The following is a 20,313-nucleotide window of genomic DNA, read 5'->3' as shown; positions in this document are numbered from 1 at the left end:
GGATGTGCCCAACACAACGCCCTGCAGAGGAAACCAGCAGTGACCAGCACAAGGGTGGGAGTGCTCAGGGTGGGGGCACCCAGCAGTGCCCTGGCACAGCCAGCGCCGCTCCCAGCACTGGCCTCTCACCCCAGGCCATTGGGCTTGTTCTTCCCTCCAAGGAGGGACATCAAATGACCAGCTCAGGAGTCCATGTTTGCACTGCACGCACAAGACATGCCCCTGTGTCACGGCTTGGGGCTGGGAGGGTGGAAGGCTTAGACAAAGTTGATGGCAGAAGCCGTCTCATTGAGCTACGAGGGGCAGAAAGGACCCCCTTGCTTTCCAAATTCCTTCTTAGAGAGGAGCCTGGGTTCGGCTGGATCCAATCTCAGGCTCAGATTTTGATTTAAACTGAAGGAATTATAGAGGTGTGATTCAAACACTTTGTCCGGCAGGTTTTAGTGATGGCAAATCAGAAATATTTCGATAAAATGAATCGTTTATTATGACAAATAAACAGACAATTGATCAGAGAAATGAATAGATGAAATACCTTAAATTTACAGAATTATTTCCTGCACAGTATAAAAGCCAAAACCTCCTAGCAGTATAGTGTAAGATAGGACAGTGCAGTCTATCAAAGTCATTCTTTTAAAGCAATTGGATCAAAGCCAGCAAAAAGAAACAATCCTGAAGTAGAGACTGGGGTAACTCACCCCACAACGACAGGGGATAATTCTCTCTCTTTCACTTTACCCCTGGGCAGTGACCATGAAGAGCTGTCCCTGCTTCATGGCAGAAGCTCTACACACTTCAAGGAAGTCTGTGGAAGAATCTGACACATCAAAGTTAAGACGGGGCTTTTATAGTTATCAAGGGTTTGACTGCCAGACATATTTGCAGGCCAGGGAGCAGTTTATCGGTCAAATCCTGCTTCAGAAAGCAGGATGTGTGTTTGAAGTTTCAAGAAGCATTTTGGGTTTAGCATAATTCAACATTAAAAACAGCACCTTGACACCAGCAGTAACTCACTACAGAGACCTTGCATTGTTTGCATTCTCTGACCATTTTTTAGGTATTATCCAAGCAGAGCATCCTGCCAGAAATGGCCCCTTGATTCTATGAGGTTGCAAAAACTCTGAGGGTTCCTTTGGTTCCTCGAGGCCCTACGGTGTCACAATGGCTCCTTGATTCCAGGATGTTCCAAAACATCCCAGGGTTCCCTTGGCTCCAAGAGGCTCCCCCGTGTCCCACCGGCCCCTGGATTCCAGCAGGCCCTGCAGTGTCCCAATGGCCACTCGGTTCCAGGAGCCACAGCGGCTGCCGCCGGCGTCTGTGCCCGGAGCCGCCGCTCCCACGGGGCTGCCGCACTCACCGCCGGGGTTGCCGCTCGCGCAGCCGCCGCTCTGCCCCGGCTGCACCGGGACCCGGCACCGCCTCGGGCCTGCGCTGCCGCCTCAGCGGCCACGGGGACACAGGGATGGGGGACCTTTGCTCTGACACTGAGGGGGCCTGGCTTTGTTCTGCTGGGGTCTGGGCTTTAGGAAAGTTGCTGTTCATTGTCATGCTCCACTGGAACACCTCCTGAATTCCAAAGGTTTCCTAATCCAGGGGGAGGGGTTTCTATGGCATCGGAGGTGCTGCCCCTCCGGACACTGTCAATAAACCGTCCAGCTGACTCGGATGGGTGTAAGAGCTGGGGAACACAGGATAATCAGTCATACCATGAAAGCCTTAGAACATTCCCTACCTGAATCACAGCCCTAATGGAACCATTTGGATACAATTCCCAAACAGTTTGGAAACTCCAGTCATTGCTGACACCAGGATGGAAATTCAGCAGATAACTAAAGCCAGTCCCCTTGGGAGCCCACAACCAGCAGGGCTGAGAGAGGCCCTGGCAGCTCCCCAGCACCTCCCTCTCAGTGGGACACCTCTGGCAGCCTCTCCCAGCTCGGGAACCCTCCAGTTTGTGACACTCCAAAGACCATCACTGATGCCCAGGACAATTCTGATCCCCCTCCACAAAGACTCCTCCAGCTGTGACCCTTGTCTGTTGGCAAACACAAAGGGATTTGGGGGAGTGTTTCCCTGACAACAAGGAGAATTTGGGAGAGGGACCTTTCCACACTCAGCTACTGATGTGTCCACACACCTCTGCCTGGGTGTGGGTGTGAATTGTCTGTGGTGTGAAGGTTGTTGTTGGGTATCTATAATTCAGTCAGTGTTAAAATTGTAGCACATGCTATTGAATCACTTGATAATTGTTCAATTGGTCAATGATTAAGTGCTACTAATTTCTTTTGCCTCCTTGTCTTTCGATAGAAATCCTTTGCGCTCTGACCCTCTTGCATCCCAAGGCTCTGTGTAAATCATTCCCTTTCATAAAAATATATATTTTTTCGTGACATCCACTTTAAAATCTTCCTCCTTAGCTAAACTACAAAACAACTCCAATTAGCTGTAGGACTCTTGATGACTTGAAGACAATTAAAAGAATAGGAAATAATTTGTTTTCCTGTGTTTTAATGGTCCCAAAGTGTGTTTGGAGTTGCATCAGCTGTCAGTCCAAGATGGGCCATGTCAGAACTGGTGAGGTTGGGGGGTGAGGAGCAAGGTTGATCATCCAGGGTCAGTGTGGATCTCCTGAGGAGACACTCAGCACTTGGAGAACACCTCTATCACCTCTTCTCTGAACTACAAAATATCCATAATTGAATTAAAAAAAAAAAAGTACAAACTTTGAAGACTTGTTTTGAAATTTCTTTGAAGACAATTAAAGGAAGACAAAGAGATCCTGAGGGATTTCTGGATTTTAATGAGCCCCACGGTGTGTTTGCAGCCCAACCCATGATCCTGAGGTACTGAGAGAAGATTGAAGCAGCTGCTGAAGAAGTCAGAAGCCAAAGTCCAAGTGCCTTGAAGCATTGCTGGGCCCCACTGAGGGCAGGCACTGCCAAAGCCTCCCCAGGGACTCCTTGGAGCAGCTCCTTGGAGGCCAGGAGTGCAGGCAGACAAAGGCTCTGGGCAGGCCCCTGCAATGCTGAGCAAAGCCTGCCTTGGTTTTGTGGAGCACAAAGGCCAAGGCCTGAGCCCCAGGCCCTGGCCCAGCAGATCCTGTCCCTCCCGGCTGGCTCAGGGCTGTTTGGGGGGCACTGGGATGGGAGGGGGAGGAACAACAAAGGCCCAAAACTGGGCAACCCCTGCCAGGCTCCTGAGGGAGGGGCGAGGCAGAAACCAAGTGCAGAACCTGCCAGAAAAGTGGCTTGTGGTGGCCTGAGTGGCAGAGGCAGCTGCCAGAGGCAAGGGGACAAAGGCCTGGGTGCCTTTGGGCCTTGCAGCCCTGCCAGAGCCCTTGGCCATCTCTCCTGCAGGCTGTCCTGCCCTGGCCCTGCTGCTGCTCTGGCCTTGCAGGCTGCACACACCCCTCCTGCTTTCCCACCCCCTCCCAGCAGCATTTCTAGACCCTCCCTGATGTCTCTGCACCAGCTCTGGCTGTTCCCTGGAACACAAAGCCATGGGCTGATCCTGACTCCCTCTGGGTGAGCTCTTGCAGCACAAGGGTCCCCATTGAGTGACATTTCTTTTTCCTCACCTTCAGTCTGAACTTTCAATGCTACTCTTTGTGGAGATTTCATTCTATTTCCAATATGGACAAAAGCTCCATCCTGTCAGATCTCCTCTAGACCCTCTCCAGTTCTTCCTCATTCCTCCAGAATGGGGAACCTCACAGACAGACAGACCAGTCCAGATGTGGTGACCCCCGGGCTGAGTCCAGGGGGGTGACAACTCCCTTGTCTGGGTGCCCACACTCCCCCCAAGGCAGCCCCATTTGCAGTTGGCCTTAAATCAAGGGACCATTCTGATTCTTTGTAACGTCACGGAATCAAGTGGCACCGTGACACTGCAGGGCCTCATGGAACCAAAGGAATGCAGGGACACTGTGGAATCCCATGGAACCAAGAGACCATTGTGACATGTGGGGTCTCTTTGGAACAAAAGGAACCCTGAAATATCTCAGACCCTCCTGGAACCAAGGGTCCACTGTGCCTCCCCAGAACTCCATGGAATCAAGCAGAGCCGCTGCCTCCCCTCCGCCGCCGCACGGACCGGAGTCGCCGGCTCTGCCCCGCTTGGACACCTCTGGAGTCAGCGTGTTCTTGGGCAGCACAACTGATCTCAGACCAGAGAGTTTCACAGATTTTGCTTTGCCCCCTCTCTCCTCTGGTTTGTTTTTTGTTCTTTGTTCATTCAGGGGGAAAAGGGGGAAGGGAGACACATGTGGATCCCTGTTTTTATCTGTTTACAAAAGGGAGTTGGGGCAGGGGGGGAGAGAGGAAGCAATTTCTCTCTCTGCTGTTGCTTTGAACTCTTCTGTTGGTATTGCTGGTTTTGCTGCTATATTTCTTGTCAGTCAACTGTTATTTTTTTCACTTGTACCTCCTTGTATTTTGTCTCTCTGTACTGGTGGGGAATAAAAGGAGAGTGAGTTCTTTTTATTGGAGTTCCAGCCCCAGTATGTGTCTTTAAACCAGGACAGGTTGCTCAAGGGCTCCCTGAAATTTGGCATAATTCACAAATGACTAGAAAATACTTTTTGTCCCATTATATAGAGAGCTCTTCTGCATTGGTGTTCAAGGGCTGATCACTGAGAGGGATTTCATCAGGAAGTTGCTGCCAAGAGGACTTTGTACCATGGATTTTATTTGAACACTCTTCATTCAGCCAACTTCCCATCCATATCTTCCACGTCTTCAGTCCAGCTCTCACCAGTCTGGCCATAAGGTCAGGACACCATGTCAAAGGCCTTGATAAAGTCTGGGCACAAAACATCCCCTTCTTTTGCCTCCCACAGGGGTTCTGCCATCCCTTCCTTGTCCTTCCCATGCCTGGCAATGGCTGCTGGAGGACTTGCCCTATCCCCATCCCTGCTGAGCCTGAGCAGTCTGGAACTCTGCCAACCCTCCTTGCTGCCCTGTTTGCAGACTGGTTCCATGTTCCCTTTCCCAAGGCCCCAGGAAGCTCTGGGATGGCTCTGGCTTTCCAAGGGTTTGGGAGAGGTCTCCCAGTGACACTGTCCAGCCTTCTCAATGTCCCTAACACCAAAACTTTTGTGATATCCCACAGTTCCAGTTTAGTGCCCAGAACACAACACAGGTTGTCCTGGTGGTTCTGGAGAATGAGAAGGGATTTCTTCCTCGAGGCCAACCCATCCAATTGGATCTGAGTGCAGCTGAAAGGTTTCCTCAGCATTTTCCCCGGTGCCCCCCTGCCCTGAAGGTTTCTGGCCCTCAGGCTGGAGCTGAGGGGGTTGGGCAGGTGCCTGAGGAGGGGGTAGAACAAGGGCTGTGTCCAACTGTGCCAGGAGGGCTGTGCTGGGCAAGGAGGAGGAGGCTGCAGAAAACAGTGGCACTGGGGAGGTGAGAGGAGCAGCTGGAGAGACCTTGTGCCTGCCCACACTGGGCAGGAGCTGCCCCAGGATGGCAGCTCTGAAGCACTCACAGGATGTCCCTGTGAACAGGAGGAGAAGACTGGATCTAAAAATGAAACCTGGAAAGCAGAGAGCAGGAGTGTCATGGTGACACTGCAGGAGAGTTCCAGCCCTGGAGCAAGGTCACACAAGAAGTGACCCAGTACATGCAGTGCCCTCAGAAGATCCCACAGCATCCTGGAGATGCTGGAAGGGAGCCCAGCTCTGCTTCAGAAGTTCCCAGGGCCTGTCCCTGCCTGTGCTCCAAAGGCTTCCAGCCCCCAGGACTGTGCTCAGAGAGCACTCAGGCCTTACAGCAAGAAAGGGGCTCAGGAGGACAGTGTGGGAGTGGCAAGAGAGCAGCTCTGGGAAGACCAACCCCTGCTGCTCCCTGGCATTGCTGCTGGGCTGGGAATATTGTCCCCCTCCCCTTTGCAAATACACCCTGTCCTGCAGTGTGCTGTCCTTTAGGAACATCTAAGAAGAAGGGTCTTGGACAAAGAAGGCACTGCAGAGTCCTTTATTTTGTTTAAACAGTCAGAGAACACAATTCATCATTTATACAGTCTCAGTGTCAAAGTCAAAAGATGGACACTAAATTAGAAGGCAGATGCATAACAATATTTCATTGCACAGAAAATTATTACAAGAAGAATGTGATGACCTGCAAGAAAAACCTGAGCAGGAAGGCTGGACCATTATAGAGTCTCATTCTGAATGCTATACACCAGAAAACAGACACGTTATTGCTCCTGAAAAGCATCCAGTCAGCATTTTCCTCAGGGCATCCTTGAGCTCCTGGTTCCTTAGGCTGTAGATGAAGGGGTTTAGTGCAGGAGGCACCACTGAGTACAGAACTGATAGTGCCAGATCCAGGGATGTGGAGGAGATGGAGGGGGGCTTGAGGTTGGAAAATGTGCCAGTGCTGATAACAACAGAGACCACAGCCAGGTGAGGGATGCAGGTGGAAAAGGCTTTGTGCCGTCCCTGCTCAGAGGGGATCCTCAGCACAGCCCTGAAGATCTGCACATAGGAGAAAACAATGAAAATAAAACAGCCAAGTCCTAAAGAGATAGTAAACGAGAGAAGCCCAATTTCCCTGAGGTAGCCTGAGTGTGAGCAGGAGAGCTTGAGGATGGGTGGGATTTCACAGAAGAACTGGCCCAGGGCATTGCCCTGGCACAGGGGCAGGGAAAATGTATTGGCTGTGTGCAGCAGAGCATTGAGAAACCCAGCAGTCCAGGCAGCTGCTGCCATGTGGGCACAAGCTCTGCTGCCCAGGAGGGTCCCGTAGTGCAGGGGTTTGCAGATGGCAACGTAGCGGTCGTAGCACATGACAGTGAGAAGGAAATATTCTGCTGAAATGAAGAACAGAAAGAAAAAGAGCTGTGCAGCACATCCTGCATAGGAGATGGTTGTGGTGTCCCAGAGGGAATTGTGCATGGCTTTGGGGACAGTGGTGCAGATGCAGCCCAGGTCTGTGAGGGAGAGGTTGAGCAGGAAGAAGCCCATGGGGGTGTGCAGGTGGTGGTCACAGGCTACGGCGCTGAGGATGAGGCCGTTGGCCAGGAGGGCAGCCAGGGAGATGGCCAGGAAGAGCCAGAAGTGCAGGAGCTGCAGCTCCCGCCTGTCTGCGAATGCCAGGAGGAGGAACTGGGTGAGGGAGCTGCTGTTGGACATTTGCTGTTCCTTAGGACAGGGTCTGTTCAGAAAAGGAAAAGACACAGATCAACTAGGAGATACCCCTCTCAGCAGAGATACTCCATCTTTCATAGTAATCCCCCCAAAATAATTATATTTCCCTTATGCTGGCTCAGAGTTTTGTGAGCAGCAAGAATTCTTCCCATGTGCTGCCAAGGGCTCAGCTTTGCTCTGCTGAAGTGCAACATGGAGCTGGTTTGTGACAGCTCTGATGATCACAGGGTATGTCAGATGTAACCCACCTTTAATGGAAAAGCTCCATTTCTGACCCCCCTAATCACAAGAGTGTGGACTGCAGAACAGAGGCTTCTATTGTCTTTAGAATAATTCTTCTGTTAGATATGTTCCACCATTAAATCTGCAGACTGTTCTTTTTAGGAGTAAAAATTCTCATTTTTATTGCTAAAAAGGTGAAGAATCTTTAGAAAAGACAAGAGACAAAAGGGCTCAGATCTCTGTGGTTAAAAGCAGAGCCAGGAGAGCTGCAGAGTCCTTCAGCCTGTTTCCCATCTGCTCTTTACCTTGTGCTGCATTCACTTTGATTTCACACAAACAGATATTGAAAACTACATCCACAATGCAGTGATGAGAGCAGGACAATGTTGTTTCCAAGGTCAGCTCTGTGAAGTGTCCCTTGTGCCAGCCCAGACGTGCAGCTGTGCTGGACAGAGCAGGACAGGAGCCTTCCTGCAGAGAAGTCAAAGGTTGGGACAGGAGAGTGCCAACCCCCAAGGGAAGGCTCAGCAATGCCCAGGATCCTGTGCTCATTTCTGACACTGCCTGAAAGATTCATCTCTGAGAGTAAAAGAGTTGGAATTTCAGTGCAGCCTCCTGAACTGAGAGAACAATGTTTATGCTACAGTGCCTAAGCAGGAAACAACCATCGGGACTAATTCCTTTCCTGTAGCCCCTGTCTTTTCTGAGGTTTGCAAAAAAATTCTCCATTCAATGTGGTGTAGTGGTGTGGAGCTGTGAGCAGGTGTGACTCTGCAACACCGAGACATGGAAAAGATCCTCCCTCAGCTGCCAGGTTTGCTCCTTGCCCACAGCCCTTCTGCCCCAGCCCTGGCAGCAGCTCCCCAGGCCGGCTGAGAGCTGCCCCTGGCAGGCAGCAGAGTCCCTGCCCAGCACAGCGCCTTGGGCTGCAGGACCCTGCTCTGCCCCACAGCCCTGGGCACCCCTGGCTGCACCCTCGGCTTCACAGCTCTTCCAAAGTGCTCCAAAACAGCCCCTGCTCACCCATCCCATCAGATGTGGCTGGGCCAGTTTTAGGAGATGCCTCCAGGAGCTGCCCCTGCACTGCCCTGCAGCCACAGACTCACCATGTGCAGCCCTGACAAGATTCCTCCTGCAGGAAGCTCTCAGCCCTCCTGCCAGTGCTGAGCCCCTTGAAGCTCTGTCTGTGCCCTGCTGGTGTCCCTGAGCTGCCCTGGCAGTGCCCTCAGCCCTGCTGGGCTGTGCAGAGGAGCTGCTCACCAGCAGAGCTGTCTCTTTGAAGCTCTTCTTGCTTGCCAGGAGCTCCCTGTGTGCCAGGAGCCTGGCCCAGCTCAGCAGCACAGCAACAGCCCCAGGCATTTCATGACCCCCTGGGGGGTTTGATGTTGTTTACATGAGACTCAGTCCCTGAGAGGAAGTTCAAACAACTTCTCAAGAAGTCAAAATGAGATTGAAACTCTGAAGTTTCTTGTTGTACTAATGAGTCTCACTGAGGGACACAACTGAGAACTTCTCCCTGGGTTCCAGTTAGAGCAGAAAACTGCAGACAGTGATGGACAAGCAAGGGAAAGGTGGCTCTGATGCTGAAGAAACCTTGACTTGTTTCTTAAATCCAAAGGGCCAAGCCCTGACCCCCCGCCCCTGGGAAGGCAGATCGTGTCCCTGCCTCATTCCTCAGGGCTCTTCCTGGGGCACTGGGATGTGGGATGTGCAATGCCAAGGGCAGGACCATGGGGTGGCACCTGCCAGGCTGCTGAGCAGGGACAAGGAGGCCATGAGGCCCCAGGGCTGCAAGGGCCACTCCCCTCCTCCTGGCATCAGGGGCACAGACAGCAGCCCTGGCCAAAGGCCTGCAGAAGGTGGCTGTGTCAGGGCCTTTCAGCTTCTCCCCCTCCCTGTCTCCTCTCCAGCCCAGGCTGTCCTACGGTGTCCATGCCCTGCCCCTTTCCCTGCAGGCTGTCGTCATCCCCCCGGCTGCCCCACCTGGCTGGCACCTTCCTGCACTGACATCTCTGCGTCCTCCCTGGCTCTTCCTGCACACACAAAGCCTTGGGCTCATCCAGACTCCTCCTGGGTGACGTGTTCCAGTCCAGTGTTTTCCATGGAGTGAAATTCCTTTTTCCTCATGTCCACTCAGGACCTCCCCAGCTGCACTTGGCATTAATTCTTTCTTTCTCATGCTCTTTTCTGCTCCGACAAAAGGATCCACCATCTCTAAATCCTCCCTTCAAGCCCTCTGAGGGCTGTCCTGTGCTGTCCTCGGTCTCCACACCATTGAGGCCACAGTTCTTTAGCCCCTGTTTAGTGCTCATGTGCTTGAGACCTTTAAAGCCCATCTTGGGAGATCTCTGGGCACTCATTAATGTTTTTGCAGATGAAAATATCATGCTCAAAGCCTAAGTAAATCACAGTTGCCATGACAACCAGCATGCATTCCCATTGCTGTGGTCAGTTACCATGGCAAATAGAGTACATTCCCATTGCCACAGTCAGTTACCATAGCAACCATAATACATTGTCATTGCTATGGTAGGTTATCATGGCAACCATAATTGCTACAGTCATTTACTGTGGCAAACAACATACTTCCCACTGCTATGGTCAGTTACCATGGCAAACAGCATATATTCTCATTGCCACGGTCAGTTACCACAGCAACTACCATACATTCCCATTGCTAAGGTCAGTTACCATGGCAACCATCACACATTCCCATACCTACAGTCAGTTACAGTGGCAACGATCATGCATTCCCACTGGTATGGTTGGTTACCATGGGAATCAGCATACAGTCTCATTGCCATGGTCAGTTACCAAGGCAACCATCATACATTGCCATTGGTACAGTCAGTTACCTTGGCAACTATCATACATTCCGTTTCTACCGTCAATTACTACAGCAACCATCATACTTCACACTGGTACAATCAGTTACCATGGCAACCGTCACACATTCCCGTTCCTACAGTCAGTTACCATGGCAACCATCATACATTCCCATTGCTACACACAGGTACCATGGCAACCATCACACATTCCTATTGCTATGCTCGGTTACCATGGCTACCATCATACATTTTCGTTGCTATGGTCAGTTACCATAGCAACCATCATACATTGCCATTTCTACGGTCAGTTACCCTGGCACCCATCATACAGTCCCACTGCTACTGTCATTTACCATGGCAACCATCATACAGTCGCATTGCTATGGTCGGTCACTATGGCAACCAGCATACAATCCAATTGCTACGGTCGGTTACCATGGAAACCATCATACATTCCCATTCCTACAGTCAGTTACCAAGGCAATCATTGTAAAGTCCCATTGCTATGGTCAGTTACCAAGGCAATCATCATACATTCCTGTTGCTATGGTCAGTTACCACGGAAACCACCATACATTCCCACTGTTACGGTCGGTTACTGTGGTAACCATCACACATCCCCATTGTTGCGGTCGGTTACCATGACAACCATCATACGGCCCACTGCTACAATCAGTTACCATGGCAACCATCATACAGCGTCGTTGCTACGATCAGTTAGCATGGCAAACATCTGAATTCCAGTTTCTATGGTCAGTTGCCATGGTAACCATCATACATTCCCATTCCTACTGCCAGTTACCATGGCAACATCATGCATTCCCATTGCTACAGCAGGTTACCATGGCAACCATCACACATTAGCATTGCTATGGTCGGTTACCATGGCAACCATCATACATTAGCATTGCTATGGCCGGTTACCATGGCAACCATCATACAGTCACTTTGCTATGGTCGTTTACCATGGCAACTAAGATACATATTCGTTGCTATGGTCAGTTCCCACGGAAAACACCATACATTCCCATTGCTACAGTCAGTTACCATGGCAACCAACATACTTTCCACTGGTACAGTCCGTTACCATGGCAACCAGCATACATTGTAGTTTCTATAGTCAGTTACCATGGCAACCATCATTCATTCCCATTGCTACAGTCAGTTACCATGGCAAACATCATACTTCCCACTGCTACGGTCAGATACCATGGTAAACAGCATATATTCCCATTGACATAGTTGGTTACCATGGTAACCATCTTACATTCCCATTGCTATGGTCTGTTACCATGGCAACCATCATTCATTCCAGTTGCTAGGGTCAGTTACCATGGCAACCATCACAAATTCCAGTTGCTAGGGTCAGTTACCATGGCAACCATCATATAGTCCTATTGCTATGGTCAGTTACCATGGCAAGCATCACATATTTCCCACTGCAAAGGTCAGTTACCATGGAAACCATCATACAGTCCCATTGCTATGGTCAGTTCCTATGGCAACCATCATAGATTCCTGTTGCTACGATCGGTTACCATGGCAACCATGATACACTCCCATTGCTATGGTTGGTTACCATGGCAACAAGCATACATTTTTCTTTCTACAGTCAGTTACCATGGCAACCATCATACTTTCCTTTGGTACAGTCTGTTACCATGGCAACCATGACACATTCCTATTGCTACGGTCGGTTACCATGGCAACTGTGACACATTCCCATTGCTATGGTCTGTTACCATGGCAACCATCATTCATTCCAGTTGCTAGGGTCAGTTACCATGGCAACCATCACACATTCCAGTTGCTAGGGTCAGTTACCATGGCAACCATCATAGATTCTCATTGCTATGCTTGGTTACCATGGCAACCAGCATACATTCCCGTTGCTACGGTCAGTTACCACAGGAACCATCATGCTTCCCACTGGTACAGTCAGTTACCATGTCAACCATCATACATTCTCATTGATACTATCAGTTACCGTGGGAACTGATACTCTTACTGGTACAGTCAAATACCATGGCAACCATCATACATTGCTGTTCCCATGGTCAGTTACCATGGCAAACATCATACATTCCCATTACTATGGTCGGTTACCATGGCAACCATCAGACATTTCCATTGCTATGGGCAGTTACTATGGTAACAGCCTTTGTGTCCCTGCAGGGCTGGGATTCACTCACTGCCCCAAAGGCCCCCAATGTGTCTGAGAAGCCCTGGGTGGTGCCTGTCACACAACTGCTGGGAATGGGGATGGGCTTCCTGCACAGGCCCTGTGCTGTCCAGGGCAGCTGCTGCACTTGTGCTGCAGAGCCCTGGCACCTCCCCTGGCACTACAGGCCCCTCTTTGGCTGTTCAATCCAGGCTCTGCTGCCCTCAATTAGGTTCAGCAGTGAAGGCATGTCCAGAAGACAACTGCCATTGTACTCTGAGGACATGTAGAAAATACCCTGATAAAGAACAGGAGAGAGACCTCTCTCCTTGTGCCACCTGACTCCATTTGGTCACCTGAACACCTCTATGGGCTGCCCTGGACAGAAGGAACAGTGACAGGTTCCCCTGTCCTACCTGTGGGCCCCTTCTGCCACTGAAGTTGGCCAAAGCAATGTCCCAGCAGCCCCCAAGAAGATCCCACAGCTGCTGCCCTGTCCCTAGGAACTGCTCCATTGGAGCCTGCAGTTCCCAGCAGGAATCTCAGTCACCTCTGGCCTCTCAGGAGGAACCAGGGGTTTGTGTCCCAGCAGGTCACTCCTGGCTTTGGTCTTCCTTCATTGCCATGGGAGCTGGGACAAGGAGTCACCTGCAGGGGCCTGTTTTGGGCCCACTGAAGTGGGGCAGGAGGAATCCCAGCCCATGGGGGTTGTGGAGGGAGCTGAGTGTCCTTCTGGCCCCAGGTCTGCAGAGCCACAAGGAGACACTTCTGTTGACTCAGTTGAGTCCCTTCCCTCAGTGCAGGTGAAGGAGATCCCTCCTGGGCACTGTCTGGGTTTCCTGTCTAATGATGGGACATGAAAAGGGGACTCTTGGACTTAACTCTGTGTCTGTCTGGAGAAATGACAATGCTGAAAGAAGTGTCTGTGCCCAGGTGAGAGAAGGCACATCATTATTTCCTTCAGCTGTGTGCCAGCAGGTTCCCCTGGAGCCCCAGGGACAGCTGGAGGGAGCCCAGAGGGGCAGAGAAAGGGCTGCCTGGGGCTGTTGCTGTGCTGCTGAGCTGGGCTGGGCTCCTGGCACACAGGGAGCTCCTGGCAAGCAAGAAGAGCTTCAAAGAGACAGCTCTGCTGGTGAGCAGCTCCTCTGCACAGCCCAGCAGGGCTGAGGGCACTGCCTGCAGCACCCAGGGCACAGGAGAGAAGGCAGAGAGGCAGCCTGGGCTGGGAGGTGACTGAGCTCTCACTTATGGGAGAAACCTACTCAGGATTTGAAGAAAGAATTCTCTGGCTGTAGGAAAGTTCAACTTGCCTTCCTGGAGGCATCTCCTAAAGCTGGCACATCCCACAGCTTCTAGGATCTTTCAGCAGGACTCTCCCAGTTGCTGCAGTGCAGGGGAAGTGGCCATATGGCAGAGCAGGGCAGGAGCTGCAGGCAGCAAGGGCAGAGAGGAGAAGGGAGCAGGAGGTTCAAGGGATCCTGGGCTGGGAGGACAGGGCAGAGCTGCTCAGGGCAGGAACCTTGCCAGCCCTTTGCCACGGTCAGGCTCTGGCTGCAGAGCAGTGCAGGTGAGCTCCTGCAAGTGCCTCTCCCAGCTGCCAAATGGCAGCAGTGGCAGGAGCTGTCAGGATGGCTCTGCTGGGTTTCCTGAGGTGCAGCAGGAGAAGCTGCTGCAGAGCAGGACTTGCTGCTGCCCCATCAGAGGCCCAGGGCCAGAAGGTTCCCTGTGCCAGGGCTGGCTGTGGGGTGGGAAGGTGCGGTTGCAGCCAGGGGTGCCCAGGGCTGTGGTGCAGAGCAGGGTCCTGCCCCCAGGGCTCTGTGTGCTGGGGCAGGGACTCTGCTGCCTGCCAGGGTCAGCTCTCAGCCCGGCCAAGGAGCTGCCACGGCCCTGCAGGGAGAAGGTGTGGGTGGAAGGAGTGACCCCTCAGGGCAGGGCAGGGCAGGGCAGGGCCCTTCAGCTGCAGGCTCAGGGCTCCTCACAGCTTCAGCTCCACCTCCTCCATTTCCAGGGCCCCTTCTCAGGAAGCACATCCCCCCAGAACACCTCCCCCTTCCCAGCCACCACAGGCTGCCTGGGATCTGCTCTGCAGCCCCTGCCCAGGCAGAGCTGCCCCTGGGCACTGGGCTGGGGATGGCTCTGGCAGCACTGGCAGGGAGCTGAGCTGGGCACAGGCAGGGGCTGCTGGCAGGAACAGCTCCTCACCCAGAGACAGGCAGGCAGGGAGAGGCAGCTGCTGCCACAAGGGCTGGGCAGGGGGATGGGGGCCCCTCCCTGCTGTCCCTGTGGCACAGACCCCTTCCCTGAGCAGCTCCTGCCTGGGCTCCTTTCCCAGCCTAAGCAGAGCCTGTGCCCTCAGGCCCACGGGGGCTGGGCTGTGCATTGCCCTGCAGCAGCCAGAGCCCAGGCAAGGACAAGGCCCTGATTTCCAGCTGTCTCTCTGTGTCCCTCCTCCCTTGGCAGCACCATTGTGGCATTTCACTGCCATCCCCTGCTGCCTGGGCTTTCCTTGTTCTCACCAGTGGATTTTCTGAGCCAGTGTGGTGTTTGGGGGGGGCAGATTCCTGTCCAGACACAAACCCTTTGGGTGCTGCTGTGGGGATGTGTCTGTGGGAGCCAAGTGCCAAAGTGCCCTCCAGGCACCTTCAGGTTATTCAGCTGTTTGCCTGGGTGTCCTGCAGGGCTGCAGGTGCCCTCCAGAAGGGCACAGCTCTGCCATAGCATCTCTGTGCTGCACAGGATCCCCATGGAGAAAACTTCTCAGTGCTAAATCCATGGAAATGCCCTGGGCAGCTGTACTTGGGAGCTGCAATGATCCCTCTGTGTGGCAGTCTGGGAGGATAGAGATGAGATCCTAATCAGGCATCCTGAGGAAAGGCAAGGATTCTGTCAATGTGCTCTTTGAAACAGGATTCCTCTGCTCCTAGAAGTGCCTTGTTACTTTTTTTAAGGGACTTCCTAAGGGTGATCCCCCTTTAGCTCTAAGCTGCCAGACAGGGGCAGCTGTGAACAGGAAAGAAGGCCAGCTCTTGTCTCTGCACCAAGAGACCACTCCTTTGCCTCTCAGGACTCACAAGATTTCCCTTGGAGCACATCAGAAATGTCACAGATTTCAACCATCCAAACTCCTCCTGGCAAGAGGAATTCGAACAAAACAAAGTCCCCCAAATCCCCTCTCTGTGTTCTGCCCTTGGGCAAACTGTGACCAGCAGTTCTGGAAACACTTTGATACATCACAAGTGCATTTAATTGGAGCTCACCCTGTGCTCCAAGTTGCCTCTCACTGCACAGCAAGAAGGATTTCTCAGGAGCCCATTCCAGGGTCCCTGCTCTCAGTGCCCCCTTCAGCCAGCAAAACCCAGAGCTCGGGGAGAGGGATGCAGAGAGATCTTCCTGAAAAGAGGCCCTGAATGTTGAATTGCTATGAGACATGCAAGATGTTTTGCTGATTGAGCCTGGCCTAATTCAGTTCTGCCTTTTTTCTCCTCAACAGAAAACAATAACCGGAGGCAGCAAATGTCCAACAGCAGCTCCATGCCCCAGTTCCTCCTCCTGGCACTCGCAGACAGGAGGGAGCTGCAGCTCCTGCACTTCTGGCTCTTCCTGGCCATCTCTCTGGCTGCCCTTCTGGGCAATGGCCTCATCCTCAGCGCCGTAGCCTGTGACCACCACCTGCACACCCCCAGGTACTTCTTCCTACTCCACCTCTCCCTCACAGACCTGGGCTGCATCTGCACCACTGTCCCCAAAGCCATGCACAATTTCCTCTGGAACACCAGAACCATCACCTACACAGGATGTGCTGCACAGGTTTTTGTCTACATAATCTTTCTTAGAGCAGAGTTTTCCCTCCTCACCATCATGTGCTACGACCGCTACGTTGCCATCTGCAAACCCCTGCACTACGGGACCCTCCTGGGCAGCAGAGCTTGTGCCCACATGGCAGCAGCTGCCTGGACTGCTGGGTTTCTCATTGCTCTGCTGCACACACCCAGTACATTTTCCCTGCCCCTGTGCCAGGGCAATGCCCTGGACCAGTTCTTCTGTGAAATCCCACACATCCTCAAGCTCTCCTGCTCACACTCAGGCTACCTCAGGGAACTTGGGCTTATTGTGTTTAGTGCCTGTTTAATGATTGGGTGTTTCATTTTCATTGTTTTCTCCTATGTGCAGATCTTCAGGGCTGTGCTGAGGATCCCCTCTCAGCAGGGACGGCACAAAGCCTTTTCCACATGCCTCCCTCACCTGGCCGTGGTCTCCCTGTTCCTCAGCACGTTATTCTTTTCCTACCTGAAGCCCCCCTCCATCTCCTCCCCATCCCTTGATCTTATTGTGTCACTCATGTACTCAGTGGTATCTCCAACACTGAACCCCCTCATCTACAGCCTGAGGAACCAGGAGCTCAAGGATGCCATGAGGAAGCTGATAACTGGGTGTTTTTCAGAAGCAATAAACTCTCCTTCTTCTCCATGTTATGTACCTCATTAAAGGCCAATCCTTTTATGTACTTCATTAAAGGCCCACCATATCTTCTCTATTTTTTGCTTCTGGTAGGGGTGTTATTTTTGTGAGAATTTGTTCACATCAAAAAATCTTTATATGTATAAAGATATATATAAAAAAGTATATATATATATAAACACCATTTTCAATTCAGTGTTTGCCTTTCTAGCCTGGCCCACAGGCTGTACAAATCAGGAACTGTACTCACTGTGTGCTTCAACCAAATAAAGAACTCTGCATTGACTTGTTTGCCTGACATCTTTCCTCTCTGACTTCTCTGCAGCTGCAGGGTCGGTGCCTCTGTGCAGAGCTGGGCCAGAAAAGAGTCCCAGCAGAGCAGCACTGCCAGGGAGCAGCAGCCCTTCTCCTGCCTGGCCTCCTCTCCCTTCCCTTCCACACTGTCCTGCAGAGCCCTGTGTTGTTGGAGGCCTCAGTGCTCTGGCAGTCGGTCCCAGTCCTGCTGCAGGACTGTCCAGGGACTGCAGGCAGGGACAGCCACGGGCACTGCTGGCACAGAGCTGACCTCTGCAGCAGCACTGCCATCCTGCAGGGGCATCTCCTCAGGCCGGGGCCTCAAAGCTTCCATCTGCTTTCCACTTTGCTCTCCAGGATGTGCCCAACACAACGCCCTGCAGAGGAAAACAGCAGTGACCAGCACAAGGGTGGGAGTGCTCAGGGTGGGGGCACCCAGCAGTGCCCTGGCACAGCCAGCGCCGCTCCCAGCACTGGCCTCTCACCCCAGGCCATTGGGCTTGTTCTTCCCTCCAAGGAGGGACAGCAAATGACCAGCTCAGGAGTCCATGTTTGCACTGCATGCACAAAACATGCCCATGTGTCACAGCTTGGGGCTGGGGGGGTGGAAGGCTTAGACAAAGTTGATGGCAGAAGCCGTCTTGTTGAGCTACGAGGGGCAGAAAGGACCTACTTGCTTTCCAAATTCCTTCTCAGAGAGGAGCCTGGCTGTGGCTGGATCCAATCTCAGGCTCAGATTTTAGTTTAGATTGCAGGAATTATAGAGGTGTGATTCAATCACTTTGTTCTGCAGGTTTTAGTGATGGCAAATCAGAAATATTTCAATAAAATAATTTATTAATTATGACAAATGAACAGACAATTGATCAGACAAGTGAACAGATGAAAGACCTTAAACAGAATTATTTCCTGCACAGTATAAAAGTGAAAACCCCCTAGTAGTATAGTGTAAGATAGGACACTGGAGTCTATCAAAGTCATTCTATTAAAGCAATTGGATCAAAGCCAGCAAAAAGAAACAATCCTGAAGCAGAGATTGAGGTAACTTATCACACAAGGACGGGGTAGTTCTCTCTCTTTCACTTAACCCCTGGGGAGTGGCCATGAAGAGCTGTCCCTGCTTCATGGCAGAAGCTCCACACACTTCAGGGAAGTCTGTTGAACGAGGCTTTTATAGTTATAAGGAGTTTGACTGCCAGACATATTTGCAGGAAAGGGAGCAGCTTATCTGTCAAATCTTGCTTCAAAAAGCAGGATATGTGTTTGAAGTTTTATGAAGCATTTTGAGTTTAGCATAATTCAACAATAAAAACAGCACCTTGACACCAGCAGTAACTCATCACAGAGAGTTTGCATTGTTTGCATTCTCTGACCAGTTTTTAGGTATTATCAGAGCAGAACATCCTTCCAGAAATGGCCCCCTGATTCCATGAGGTTCCAAAAACTCTGAGAGCTCCTTTGGTTCCATAAGGCCCTGCAGTGTCACAATGGACCCTTGGTTCCATGATGTTCCAATATATCCCAGGGTTCCCTTGGCTCCAAGAGGCTCCCCAGTGTCCCACCGGCCCCTGGATTCCAGGAGGCCCTGCAGTGTCCCAGTGGCCACTCGGTTCCAGGAGCCACAGCGGCTGCCGCCGGCGTCTGTGCCCGGAGCCGCCGCTCCCACGGGGCTGCCGCACTCACCGCCGGGGTTGCCGCTCGCGCAGCCGCCGCTCTGCCCCGGCTGCACCGGGACCCGGCACCGCCTCGGGCCTGCGCTGCCGCCTCAGCGGCCACAGGGACAGAGGGATGGGAAAGTGTCCCTGGACTGGACCAGGTGCTCCTGGATGATAAAGGTGCGAACAATCCCAGGTGGAACAGTTGGGGAACACAGGATAATCAGTCATCCCATGAAAGCCTTGGAACATTCCCTGCAGAATTACAGCCCAAATGGAACAGTCTGGATGCAATTCTCAAATAGTTTGGAAACTCCAGTCATTCCTGACACCAGGATGGAAATTCAGCAGATCACTAAAGCCAGTCCCCTTGGGAGCCCACAACCAGCGGGGCTGAGGGAGGCCCTGGCAGCTCCCCAGCACCTCCCTCTCAGTGGGACACCTCTGGCAGCCTCTCCCAGCTCGGGAACCCTCCAGTTTGCAACATTCCAAAGACCGTTGCTGATGCCCAGGACAATTCTGATGCCCCTCAACAAACACTCCTCCAGCTGTGACCCTTGTCTGTTGGGAAACACAAAGGGATTTGGGGGAGTGTTTCCCTGACAACAAGGAGAATTTGGGAGAGGGACCTTTCCACACCCAGCTCTTGATGTGTCCACACATCTCTGCCTGGGTGTGGGTGTGAATTGACTGTGGTGGGAATGTTGTTGTTGTGAATCTATAATTCAGTCACTGTTAAAATTGTAGGGCATGCTATTGAATCACCTGATAACTGTTCAATTGGTCAATGATTCAGTGCTAGTAATGTCTTTTGTCCCCTTATCTTTGGATCCAATTCGTTTGTGCCCTGACCCTCTTGCATACCAAGGCTCTGTGTAAATCATTCCCTTTCATCAAAAAATATATTTTTTTCATGACTTTCACTTTAAAATCTTCTTCATTAACTAAACTACAAAACAACTCCAATTAACTCTAGAAGTCTTGAAGACTTGAAGACAATTAAAGGAATGAAAATAATTTGTTTTTCAGTGTTTTAATGGGTCCCACAGTGTGTTTGGAGTTGCATCAGCTGTCAGTCCAAGATGGGCCATGTCAGAACTGGTGAGGTTGGGGGGTGAGGAGCAAGGTTGATCATCCAGGGTCAGTGTGGATCTCCTGAGGAGACACTCAGCATCAAGATCACGTGGAGAACACCTCTATCACCTCTTCTCTGAACTAAAAAATAGCCATAATTGAATTCAAACAAAAAAAGTACAAATTTTGAAGACTTGTTTTGAAATTGCCTTGAAGACAATTAAAGGAAGACAAAGAGATCCTGAGGGATTTCTGGAATTTAATGAGCCCCATGGTGTGTTTACAGCCCAGCCCATGATCCTGAGGTGCTGAGAGAAGATTGAAGAAGCTGCTCAAGAAGTCAGAAGCCAAACTGCAAGTGCCTTGAAGCATTGCTGGGCCCCACTGAGGGCAGGCACTGCCAAAGCCTCCCCAGGGACTCCTTGGAGCAGCTCCTTGGAGGCCAGGAGTGCAGGCAGACAAAGGCTCTGGGCA

The 20,313-nt window shown here is 51.8% G+C and overlaps 2 protein-coding genes and 1 long non-coding RNA gene across 3 annotated transcripts in view; 1 reads left to right on the top strand and 2 right to left on the bottom strand.

Moving 5' to 3' along the window:
* Nucleotides 1-20,313, bottom strand: part of LOC135405704 (uncharacterized) — a 614,579-nt gene that overhangs the window by 178,251 nt on the left and 416,015 nt on the right. The gene's annotated exons all lie outside the window — the stretch shown is intronic.
* LOC135404702 (olfactory receptor 14J1-like) lies at nucleotides 2,856-6,871 on the bottom strand (the record flags this gene model as incomplete). The annotated part of the gene is made up of 2 exons (XM_064639442.1): nucleotides 2,856-2,958; nucleotides 6,232-6,871. Coding segments are annotated over 2 exons (720 nt in total), but the record flags the coding sequence as incomplete, so codon positions are not given.
* Nucleotides 15,690-16,965, top strand: LOC135405408 (olfactory receptor 14J1-like). Its single transcript, XM_064640104.1, has one exon. It carries the CDS (start codon nucleotides 15,872-15,874, stop codon nucleotides 16,841-16,843), a length of 972 nt encoding a protein of 323 aa, XP_064496174.1. The 5' UTR covers nucleotides 15,690-15,871; the 3' UTR covers nucleotides 16,844-16,965.

This window comes from Pseudopipra pipra, chromosome W (genome assembly GCF_036250125.1).
Source record: "Pseudopipra pipra isolate bDixPip1 chromosome W, bDixPip1.hap1, whole genome shotgun sequence".
In the NCBI taxonomy this organism is placed as follows: domain Eukaryota; kingdom Metazoa; phylum Chordata; class Aves; order Passeriformes; family Pipridae; genus Pseudopipra; species Pseudopipra pipra.
This window is presented reverse-complemented; position numbering and strand designations above follow the sequence as displayed.